Source organism: Bufo gargarizans, chromosome 2 (assembly GCF_014858855.1).
Source record: "Bufo gargarizans isolate SCDJY-AF-19 chromosome 2, ASM1485885v1, whole genome shotgun sequence".
In the NCBI taxonomy this organism is placed as follows: Eukaryota; Metazoa; Chordata; class Amphibia; order Anura; family Bufonidae; genus Bufo; species Bufo gargarizans.
The window spans coordinates 100,746,018-100,758,399 of NC_058081.1; the positions used below are offsets into that span (position 1 = coordinate 100,746,018).

At 43.5% G+C, this 12,382-nt stretch overlaps 1 protein-coding gene across 1 annotated transcript in view; it reads left to right on the forward strand.

Annotated features, from left to right (window-relative positions):
- ERLIN2 (ER lipid raft associated 2) overlaps positions 1-7,897 on the forward strand; it is a 35,989-nt gene extending 28,092 nt beyond the window's left edge. The window contains exons 11-12 of the mRNA XM_044279326.1: positions 349-428; positions 4,260-7,897. Coding sequence (XP_044135261.1) covers positions 349-428; positions 4,260-4,460 — 281 coding nt within the window. The 3' untranslated portion in view covers positions 4,461-7,897. The remainder of the gene's footprint in view (positions 1-348; positions 429-4,259) is intronic.
- The last annotated feature ends 4,485 nt before the right edge of the window (positions 7,898-12,382 follow it).

Below are 12,382 nucleotides of genomic sequence, written 5' to 3' on the forward strand. Positions count from 1 at the left end.
TGCCTGGCCCTGTCAATTCAAGTGTAGGGGGTGCGGCAGTTTCAGAGAGAGCAGAGCCTCTAGGCGCCCCCGTTGCTCCTAGGAGCTCATTTGCGTATATTAACACATCATATTTCTCAGCAATGCGGGCACATATGAACATGGGACCAACACAGATGCCGTCAGCTGCCAGGTGCACATGTAACAGGTCAGCCGGTGTCATAGGGACAAAGCTGCTGACAGATGCCCTTTAACATGTATGATTACCAAGAACATAAAGCTGTGGTTTCTTGAACATGAGCCAGCCCAAATTAATGGTGCCACTTGGTGTTATAATAGGTTGGTCTCTCACATGCTCTTGTCCTGCAGATTCTGCTTACCTAGCTCGAGAGAAGGCGAGGGCCGATGCGGAATTTTACACAGCACAGAGATTAGCGGACTCCAATAAGGTAAAGTTGCACATTGATCACACTACATGGTGGTGCACTCCTGACTACAGCTATGTACTATGAAGACCTTCCTTCTTATCAGCTCTCCCCACACTGTGCATGGTCATCGCTCCACAACGTGTGTTTTCTACAATCTCTGTGCATATGGTTTCCTTCGAGCAGAGTAATTACTGTAAGGTTGGGTACACTTCTTGTTTTAGTTGCAGTTTTTTGAGCCAAAGCCAGCAATGGATCCAGCGGGATGAAAAAGTATACGTCCTATGAGAACCACTTGTGGCTTTGGCTTAAAAACAAACCTTCATCCAAAACCTAGGTGTGTGATCTGAAACTCTGTGTTCCTCTGTTATTCCTCCTAGAATTTTGTGAGTAAAGTGACAACTAGAAATCACTGAAAACCATTGTGATGTAGGGAGAACATGATAAAAAATAAAATAAAAAAGCTGACTTCAAAGAATAGTCCCACTGCTACCTACAGATGATCAACCAGTATCAAGGACTAAAACTCAAACATCAGGGGATAATAATCAGGGACCATAGACGCAGGTATAAACTAGAACACAATGCAAGAAAATGAAATAGGAACTGATGTTAATAATGACAATCTCTGTACGGTGCTGCAGTATAGGTGAGCACCATATAAATGAATAAAATCAAGAGACTTTAGGATGAGAGAGGTTCCTTGTATTTCCAAGAAATTCACTGTTTGTCTTTGGTAGCCATTAACAACCTCTTTTCCAAACGCCCCCCCAGCGGCACGACAGGAGGATACCCCACCTCCCCAGAACAGGAAACAACGTGGAGATCTTTAAATACTCCCCTCCCCTTACCTGCTCCAGTTGTTTCCTGTCCCTCTGGGAGCTAACGTGGAGTTCACTGGTGGGAATTCGTTCTATTCCCTATCAGAAAGATCGCCGGCAGGTCGAATAGGGGGAGCAGGATCGCGGGACTGCGGTGCGGTTCTCCCTGTCTCCCAGGCACAAGTCCTCCGGTGGAGGCAGCCCCGGGCAGCGCTTCCTGGCTGAGTATCGCGAGAGGAAGTCGCGGGTCATGTGAGCGCAAGCTCACAGGCGCTGGAAAGAAACATCATTTCCCCTAAAAATTTTTAAAAAAGCAAGTTTTCTGACTTATATCTATAGGTCAGGGAAGCTCAGAAGTCCACAGAATCTCAGCGAGTCAAAAAATGCTCCATTTGTAAAAAAGCCTTACCGTCAGGTTATAAGAAACCCCTTTGTTCAAAATGTTTGGAAAAAATTGTCTCGGAAGAGTCCCCCTCCTTATTGGACAATATTAGAAATAATTTTAAAGAGGAAGTAGGCAGCGCTGTGGATCAAAGACTAGCTACCACGTCCCAGAAGCCTTCTACTTCCATGACCGAGATGTCTGCTACTTTAGAGTCGGAATATCAGGAAGAGGATTTTGATGAAGGGGAGCTCCCCTCGGAGTCTGAGCCTCTTTCCTCTGAAGACGAATCCGGGAAGCCTCTCTGTTCCATTGAGGACACTGAAGCATTATTGAAGACCATTAGAGCAACCCTAAACCTAGAGGAGTCTAAACAATCCAAAACTATACAGGATTTAATGTTTAAGGGCTTAGGAGAAAAGAGGAAGAGGGTGTTTCCCCTCCACTCTAATATTATAAAAATTAATTAATAAGGAATGGACCGATCTGGAAAAGAGACCGAGCGTATCTAGGGTCCTAAAAAGAAAATATCCCTTTTCAGAGGAAGATACGTCCTTTTGGGACAAATGTCCTAGAGTGGATGCCCCCGTAGCAAAAATTACAAAAAAATCGGCTTTACCCTTTGAGGATTTGGGTCTCCTAAAGGACCCGATGGATAAGAGAAGCGAGGCCCTACTAAAAAAGTCATGGGAGGCTTCCATGTCCATCCTTAGACCTAGCGTAGCCTCAACCTATACAGCCAGGTCCATGTCTATCTGGTTAAACCAACTAGAGGAACACCTAGTAACAGGAACCCCTAGAAAGGATATTTTAGCATCTCTGCCAGTTCTTAAACAGGCGGCAAAATTTTTGCCCGACGCTTCGGTTGACTCTAAAAAAAAAAAAAAATTGCAGACAGATCTGCGGCCCTCTCAAACTCCACCAGAAGGGCGGTGTGGCTTAGGTCCTGGTCAGGTGATGCGGCATCTAAGAACAAGCTCTGCGGCATCCCCTGCGAAGGTGATAGGGTGTTCGGGTCAGTCCTGGACAACATCCTAGAAAAGGCCACAGACAAAAAGAAGGGATTTCCCTCTGAGCAAAGGAATTTTCGTCAAAGACTATTTTTTTTTCCTACATCTAGGGGCAGACAAGACCAGAAAAGAAAAGATTTTTCTCCCCGGTGGTGTTCGGGAAGAGGTCGAGGTTTTTTATTCAACCCCTTTAGACTCCTCCCAAAAGTCATCAAAACAATGACGCCAGATGCAGGGTAGGAGGAAGGCTGAAATACTTCCTCCCAGCCTGGGAGAATATTTCCAACTCCCCTTGGGTATCAGCCTAAAGTCTCCACCATTAAAGCTCTTTATTTTATTCATTTATATAGTGCTTCCCTATACTGTAGCACTGTACAGAGATTGTCATCACTCATATCGTCACATTATGGGGAATACAAGTATTTAGTAAAACTGACGTCAGGAGAGGCGACGGATCCTCTATACATACGGGTGAAACTCGAAAAATGTGAATATCATGCAAAGTTCTTTTATTTCAGTAATGCAACTTAAAGGGTTTCTACCACTTGCAGATCACATATTTGGTGATCAGACACTAGCGATCCGCTAGTGTCTGATGTAGCTTACAAGCTAATTATTACCTTAATCCGTTCGGCCCATACCTCAAAAAAAGCACTTATATCTTTATGCAAATGAGCCTCTAGGTGCTATGCAGGCGTTTTTCCAGCACCTAGAGGCTCCGTCTACCTTGCAGTTTGCCGCCCATCGCCTCGCTCCAGCACGCCCATCTCTTACCGTATTCGATCCTCCCCCTGCTTCAGCCTTCAGAAATCCCGCGCCTGCGCCGTTCGTCGCGGCATTCGGAGGCATTCGGCGCAGGCAATGTCTGACCGCTCCGTGCTCAGACATTTCCACTGCGCCTGCGCCGATGTCATCGGCGCAGGCGCAGTGGAAATGTCTGAGCACGGAGCGGTCAGACATTGACTGCGCCTGCGCCGAATGCCGCGACGAACGGCGCAGGCGCGAGATTTCGGAAGGCAGAAGCAGGGGGAGGATCGAATAGAGTTGAAGATGGGCGTGCTGGAGCGAGGCGCTGGGCGGCAAACTGCAAGGTAGACGGAGCCTCTAGGTGCTGGAAAAACGCCTGCATAGCACCTAGAGGCTCATTTGCATAAAGATATAAGTGCTTTTTTTGAGGTATGGGCCGAACGGATTAAGGTAATAATTAGCTTGTAAGCTACATCAGACACTAGCGGATCGCTAGTGTCTGATCACCAAATATGTGATCTGCAAGTGGTAGAAACCCTTTAAAAGGTGAAACTAACATATGAGAGACTCATTACATGCAAAGTGAGATATTTCAAGCCTTTATTTGTTATAATTTGGATGATTATGGCTTACAGCTTATGAAACCCCAAAGTCACAATTCTGAGGTCCCCTTTGCTGAGGGGGTATGGATTAATTAGCTGACTGGAGTGGGACACTTTGAGCCTAGAATAATGAACCTTTTCACAAAATTCTAATTTTAATTCACATTACTGAAATTAATGGATTTTTGCAGGATATTCTAATTTTTCGAGTTTCACCTGTAAGTACCTCCGTTCGTTCCTATGCCCTTCTGCCGTCTCGCCTGCTTTATTTTCTTTTTATCTTTCTCTTGCAGCTTAAATTAACCCCTGAATACCTACAACTTATCAAATACCAAGCCATCGCTGCCAACAGTAAGATCTATTTTGGAAACGACATCCCAAACATGTTTATGGAGACCAGCACTACAAGCACCAATGCCCATTCAGGTGACCTACCTCCGGAGGACCCCTTTAAGCTCAAAAACTCCATTTTATTTGATGAACCCCAATCGTGAGGACATAAAGAAAAATATATTTGTTTTTACGATTAAAAAAGGAAAAAATATATAAAAATTGCGACACTAAATCAGCATTTTTCTATAGATCTGCAGCCTCTAAAATGAGCATTGACGCGCCCTAGATGAGGTTGTCTTTTCAGGTTGTTTTTTTTTTTTATGATTATTATTATTATTTTTTAACAAAATGAATGTTTGTGAGTATTGTGTTGGATGCTCAGGGTGCTCGGTGAGATTTTTCCACTGATGCGATATTACTATAGCACACTGTCCCTGACAGCACATCAGTGTGTGACAAAGGACCAATATATATATTTCATTTTTATTTCCGAGTCTGCTACAGAGAACATACAGTGAAAAAATACAATCTGTCGTATTACTTATGGGACCAAATCAGCCAGCTGCCCTGAAAACCTAGGTAGGGGATGATGTAGCATAGCTTCCAAGGTTCCGTCACAGGCACATTATAGCTCACGCCTGCCCCAAGTTGTGTAGGCTTCAGCCACACAGTGGAACTAGACTGCTTCCACGGTAGATTGCTATAAAACAGGATTTTAGGCTATGGACACCTTTTGGATCATCTTTTATCATATTGCAGATATTATGGGCTAAAAACTATTTTGTAATTAATTTTGCATCGTTTGGCTTCTGCAGCCTGCATGTATTACAACACATAACAAGCTGCTGGATGGCAGTTACTGTCAATTCCATCAGCTCTCTGACAGCTCAATCTTCAGCCCCTCATGTGTCGTTGATCATAATTTGGCTTAAATTAGGGTCTGGAGATTGAGCCATCAGAGAGCCCGTGTGACGGAATTGACCCTGAGTGGCATTCATCAGTTGGCTATGTATTGGAATACATGCAGGCTGCAGAAGCCAAGCGGCACAACATTTTAAATCCAACAGCAATTTGTTTTGCCTATTATACCTGCAATTCAATGTAAAAATTAGCCAGCGGTGTTGCTAGCATTTAGATTATTAATCTTAGAGTATGTTCAGATGTTGTTCTTTCAGTGTTTTCCAAAACCCTATTCACACATGGAAGATTTTTTCCTTGGTGGCTTTTTATTTTTCTTCTATTTTGGCAGAATGGCAATGATGTTGTCCTATAGTTTTGGAGGGAGGAAGAAAGGGCAGGCAAACACTGTAGTGAAAAGCGTCATGTGTAAGAGAGCAATAGCACTACAAGTGGAGAGCTACAGTCACATCCATGTGTCAGGTCCAATAGGCAGACATCGCTTCACATTTCTCTGCAGAACACCAACTTTTTGGAGAATGTTTTCTCAGTGAGGGGTAATTCTAGGAGTTTATTCACACGTCGTGGTTTTTGCTGTGATTTACTGCAAACTGTTTTAGAAAATCGCAGCACAAACTGCAACCTGTGTGAGTAAACCACGAGGCCATACCCACACGGCTCTGCACCCCCTCCAGGTATGGCACCTATAGACTTCTAGACTGGATGCCACAGGGATCAGCAACCTCCAGCGCTCTTCTGACACTACAACTCTCAGAATCCTCCTTTCACTTCTATGGGCGTTACAAGAACAGCCAAGTAAGTGTATATGCTGGGAGTTGTAGTTTAACAGCAGCTAGATTGCAGAAGGTTGCTGATCTCGGATTCCATTATATCGAATACTATTAGTTTTTGTAAAAGCAGTATACCGTCATATAGCAGCCAGATGGAGGCCAAAAGGACACTGACTAATGGACCTCTATGGATGGGCGCTGTACGTTTCTTTAAATGGATCAGTATTCTAGCCGATCGCCATGTGATAAATGAACCGTGTATTATCCACTACTCCATGTATTGGGCATAATGCTGCTCCTATCCAATCTCCGTTCACATCTAGATGGCGCTTTTAATGTCTGTGCCCCATAGGGGGGGGGGGGACGTGTATAGAATTAGAGCTAATGTACAAAACCACACATCGGTTTTAGGTAATGTAATAATTTATTAGTGTTTTACTCAACCAGAGGATTGTATAGAAGAAACTTGAGAAACGATATACTGTTATAAATCTACTGCCGTCTGCCGCATCTGAATTTATTTTTATTTTTTAAGACCCAGACTAATAAAATCTTGCTTTTCTGTACCAGGACAGACTGTGGCGACACTGCCTTCGTTGGAGTAGTGATTGATGTACTGTATAATATATACAGGATATATACATATATAATTTAGACCTCATAGCACACTGACCCATTCATTTCTATGGGGCCGTGCACACGTCTGTAATTTTTTTCTGCAGGTCCACAGTACATTGCGGCCAAGAGCAATCATTTCTCTTGATGGGAGTGAGAAAAATGCAGATTGCACATGGAAGATCCGAGGTTTTTGGACTGATACCCAGACATGGTTGTGTGCATGAGGCCTTACAGCGATGATTACGCATTGAGGGAGATTTATTAAAACTAGTGCAAGAAAACCAGACGCAGAAACCAAAAGAAACTCATTTTCGAGAAGTGAATGAAATCCGCCGCCTTTTACAGTTTGTCATCTCTAGGATATGCATCACATTAGGATCCATGGCGGTCTGACCTCTAGGACACCTACCGTTCCTGAGAAAATAAGGGGATGCTGTGCCCCTGGCACGTGGTATGCGGAGGACTGCAGCGATGCCCCATTCTGGTGACTAGGGCTGGTTGCAGGAGTGCCATTGGGCAGGAAAAACTTAGAAAGGGATGAAGTGTTACACCAGCCCTCAGGATCAGATATCACTATAGACAATGGGATCCGGCGGTGAACTGCAGTATCTGGCTAGGATCTGATAACACAACTGTGAACCTACCCTCACTTCCAGTTTCTGCAATAAATGATAGTAAGGCCTCATGCATACGACTTTTTCAGTTTTCGCTCCGCAAACCATGGACACCGGCGGTGGGGGTTCTGCATTTTGCAGAACGGATCGTCCAGCCCTCAATAGAGAAGTCCTATCCTTGTCTGTGATATAGACAAGAATAGGACATGTTCGATTTTTTTTTATTTATTTTTTTTATTTCGGGCCCTCGGAACAGATGTGCAGATGGAAACAGCATCCGTATCATTGAAGTGGATGGGTCCACATTCAACCTGTATGGAATGCACCAAAATTTGCAACGTTTTTACACCACAATACTGACCTAAAACCTCAAATAAATGTCTTTTTCCTCCAGTTTTCAGTATGCCTCCATGGCGTCACTTCCACATTTCCATTGTATCTGCTCTCTGTTTGGAAGGTCCTGCGGCTGGAGCTTGTCCTTCTCTACAGTAGTATTTTTATACCTGCATGTTCAGGTGTCTTATATGGGTGCAGTTCAAGACGGGGGAACCTCTGCAGCCTCTCCTTCTCATCCAGAGTAAATACACTGACATATGTGACTTGAGAGACGCCATTAAATGTAACCATACGGACTGTGCCGAGACCTTGATGTCAAATCAATAAAGTACAGAGATGTCACCGCGTTGTTGTGTCGCTACCTCTAGGTTTTTATGACCATGTCACACTGTGCCTTTAAATGTATTCCTGTATGAAGTGTAATTAAGTCCTGTAAGACAATGCAAAGGATGAATGATGAGTACCGTATGCGGTTCAGGGGGTTGTGCAGGTAGGCCCTTCCGTACAGCACATGGCAGAGGGAAGTGTAGCACTTCTGTTTCTTAGCAAGTCTAGGTCTATTATAACAACCCTATCCTTAGGCCTCATTCACACTGCACACAAGTGTCACCCTACAGTGATCTATACAGCACCAATACCTGAAAATGAAAACTGAGGTATGTAGAAGTAGGGGAGATTACTTCCATAGTATGCCACTATTTTGCTTTGTTTTTTGTCTGTCATATGGCGGTATGTTAGCGCTGCATGGTCTATCTGTAATGTTCTTATGATATACAGTGCATTCGGAAAGTCTACAGACCCTTTCACTATTTGTTATGTTGTGGACTTGTGCTAAAATAAAAACTAAAAAAGTTTTCCCACATCATTCCTCGCTCAATACCCCACAATGAAAGTGAAAACAGAATGTTTGAAATCTTTGTTAATTTACTGAAAAGGAAAAAATAAAATATTGCATTGACATACAGTAAGTATTCAGACCCTTTACTCGGTACTTAGTTGAAGCACCTTTGGCAGCGATTACAGCCTCCAGTCTTCTTAGGTATGATGCCACAAGGTTTGCACACCTGGATTTGGGGATTTCCTGCCATTCTTCTCTGCAGATCCTCTCAAACTCTGTCAAGTTGGATGAGGACTGTCTGTGAAGAGCCATTACAGGTTTCTCCAGAGATGTTTGATGGGTTCAAGTCAGGGCTCTGGCTGGGCCACTCAAGGACACTGAGAGATGCTGACCAGTCTCCCTGTCCCAAGCACTGAAAAACACCCCCACAGCATGATGTCACCTCCATGCTTCACTGTAGGGATGCTACTGGGCAGGTGATAGGCACTGGCTGGTTTCCTCCAGAAATGACACTTAGAATTGAGGCCAAAAATGTCAATCTTTGTTTCATTAGACCAGAGAATCCTGTTTCTCACAGATGTTTTCTTGCAAACTCTAGGCAACCCTCATATCTTTTGACTGTTGAGAGGCTGGTCACTCTGCAGAAAACCCAGATCGGTGGGGTTCTGCAGTGATGGTTGACCTTCTAAAAGTTTCTCCCATCTGTACACCGGATGTTTGAAGGTCATCCAGAGTGATCATTGGGTTCTTGGTCACCTCTCTTAGGCCTCATGCATACGAACGTATTGTCTTTCCATGTCCGTTTTTGAAATTACTCCGTGTGCATTCCGTTCCACAAAAAAATAGAACATGTCCTATTGTTGTCTGCATTACGGACAAGGATAGGACTGTTCTATTAGGGGCCAGATGTTCCGTTCCGCAAAAAACAGAATGCACATGGACTTCATCCTTATTGTTTGCGGACCGCAAAATGCATACGGTGATGTGCATGAGGCCTTACCAAGGATCATTTTCCCCGATTAGTTTGGTGGGCAACCACCTCTAGGAAGAGTCCTAGTTATTTCAAACTTCTTCCATTTAAGACTTATGGAGGCCACTGTGCTCTTGGGAACGTTCAGTGCTGCACACATTTTTGTACCCCTCTCCAGATCTGTGCCTCCACATAATCCTGTCTTTGCGCTCTACAGGCAGTTTTTGTTCTGATTAGCATTATTAGCTGTAAGATCTTATATAGACAGGGTTGTGTCTTTCCAAATCATGTCCCATCATCTGAATTTAAAACAGGTGGACTTCACTCAAGGCTCATGCACACCACAGTTGGTTGTTTTGTGGATCCGCAAAACACGGATACTGGCCGTGTGCATTTTGCGGAGTGGAAGGGCCGGCCCCTAACAGAACAGTCCTATCCTTGTCCGTAATGCGTTTTTGTGGAACTGCCATGCGGACATACAAACACAGAATGCATACGGAGTAATTTCGTTTTTTTTGTGGTCCCGATTAAGTGAATGGTTTAGCATACAGGCCACAAAAAAAAAACGGAACATGAAACATGGGAAAAAAAATAAGTTTGTGTGCATGAGCCTTCAAGGTGTAGAAACATCTCAAAGATGATCAACCAGAGCTAAAGTTTGAGTGTTATAGCAAAGGGTCTGAATACTTATGTCCATGCAAAATCTTATTTTTCCTTTTCAATAAATTTGCTAATATTTCTTAAATTCTGTTTTCACTTTCTCATAATGGGGTATTGAGTGCAGAATGATGGGGGGATTTTTTTTTATTTGAGAACAAGACCGCACCAACAAAATGTGGGAGGGGGGGGGGGGGGGGGGAGAGTCTGAAAACTTTCCTAAAGCATTGTGAATAGGGATGAGCGAATTTCATATTTTGAAATTCGTTTTCATTTCGTGTTGTGGTAGTTACTCAATTGCGTTATGGATTCCGTTGCCACGGACCATAACACATTTCCATGACAGAATGCTTTTAGAGGCATTCCGTTATTCATTCCGTCATAATAGAAGTCTATGTGCTGCATAATGGGTCCGTCCCATTTCCGTTATGCTGGAGTCCTCTCCTGCATAACGTTCCATAGCATTCCGTTATGCAGCCCATAGACTTCTATTATGACGGAATGAATAACGGAAGACCTCTAAAGGCATTCTGTCATGGAAATGCGTTATGGTCCGTGGTAACGGAATCCATAACGCAATTCAGTAACTACCACAACATGAACCGAAAATTAATTAAAAAAATATGGCATTTGTACTTTCCTTATTGTGAATGTGTCGTGGACACACCTGCCCCAGCAGAGACCTGAAGAAGATGCATAGCTAAAGCCTCATTCACACGTCAGTGTTCGGTCAGTGATTTCTATAGTGATTTTGAGCCAAAACCAGGTGCCGCTCTAAACACAGAACAGGAGCAGATCTTTCCCTTAGACTTTGTCTGTGGAGGCTCCAATCCTTCTTTTTGCTCACGGTCAATGGTGGAAATCACTGACCGAACACTGACATGTGAATGAGGCATACGGTGTGCGTTCCTTACAGCCATGCTTAGCTAATTATGACAAGTACGTTGTGCCAGAATTTGGCGCAGTTTTCACCCTCTTATTCACGGGACACTTATGCTGCAGATTTCCCATTGTAGATTTGGGTACGGTTAATCTGCCGTGTATTACACTACCAACAAAGTGGATGAGATTTTAGGAATAAACCTGCAGTGTGAACTGACCTGTGGTGTGGATTGTAAACCTGCTGCGTGTCAGTTCACACTGCAGATTTCACCCTTTCCAGTGGACAGCATGAAATCCGTAGGGGAATCTTCATGTACCTGATGTGAATTTAACAGATTTGTTGAGGATTTTGCTGTGAAAAATTATATTGTGTGGATGTACTATTTAAAAGAAAAACCAAGGGGCGAGCCCCTTCATGATTGGGATTGGTTAAAGGGGTTCTCTGGGAATTAAGAAAATACTTAAATATTACTTTATTATAAATATATTCCCAAATACCTTACATTAATTATAATGACTTGTTTTGTCTGGGGAGCAATCATCAGGAGAAATAAAATGGCCGCTGTCCTATTAGTACACACAAAACCTGTCCTAATCACACAGGTTACAAGGGGGTCACAAGTAACTTCACAGCACTGAGCTAAAGAGCTGCCTCATCCTCGTCTCTGCTTGTCAGGGATTATGATCCTGAATACAGATGATAAGATCTTCAGATGAGTCTCTGTAGGAATGGAGTTCATGAGAAGACATGAAGTACAGAGAGGAGGTGGGGATGTGGTTAATGAGCAGCAGCACATGTATACAGTCTCTATTACCACAGTCTGTCCTGTCTGTCTTCTCTGTGCTTTATGTCTCCTCGTTCAGCTGAATCTTTGTAGGTATGGAGGTCATGAGGAGACATGAAGTACAGAGAAGATGGACAGGACAGACTGGTAATGGAGACTGCATACAAGTGCTGCTGCTCATTAGCCACATCCCCATCTCCTCTCTGTACTTCATGTCTCCTCATGAACTAAATTCCCCAGAGATTCAGCTGAATCTTTGTAGGGATAGAGGTCATGAGAAGACACGAAGTACAGGGAGGGGGTGTGGATAATGAGCAGCAGCTCTTGTATGCAGTCTCCATTACCACAGTTTGTCCTGTCCGTCCTCTCTGTACTTCATCTCCTCATGAACTCCATTCCTACAGAGACTCATCTGAAGATCTTATCAGATGTATTCATGATCATAATCCCTGACAAGCAGAGAGGAGGATGAGGCAGCTCTTTAGTTCAAGTGTTGTGAAGTACCATGTCCTCCTGTGTGATTAGGACAGGTTCTATGTGTACTAATAGGGCGGCAGCGGCCATTTTATTTCTCCTAATGATTGCTCCCTAGAGTAAATGAGCCATTATAACTAAAGAACAGTATTTGAGAATATACTGTATTTATAATAAAGTAATATAGTATTTAACATAGTAACATAGATGCCGCAGTCTAG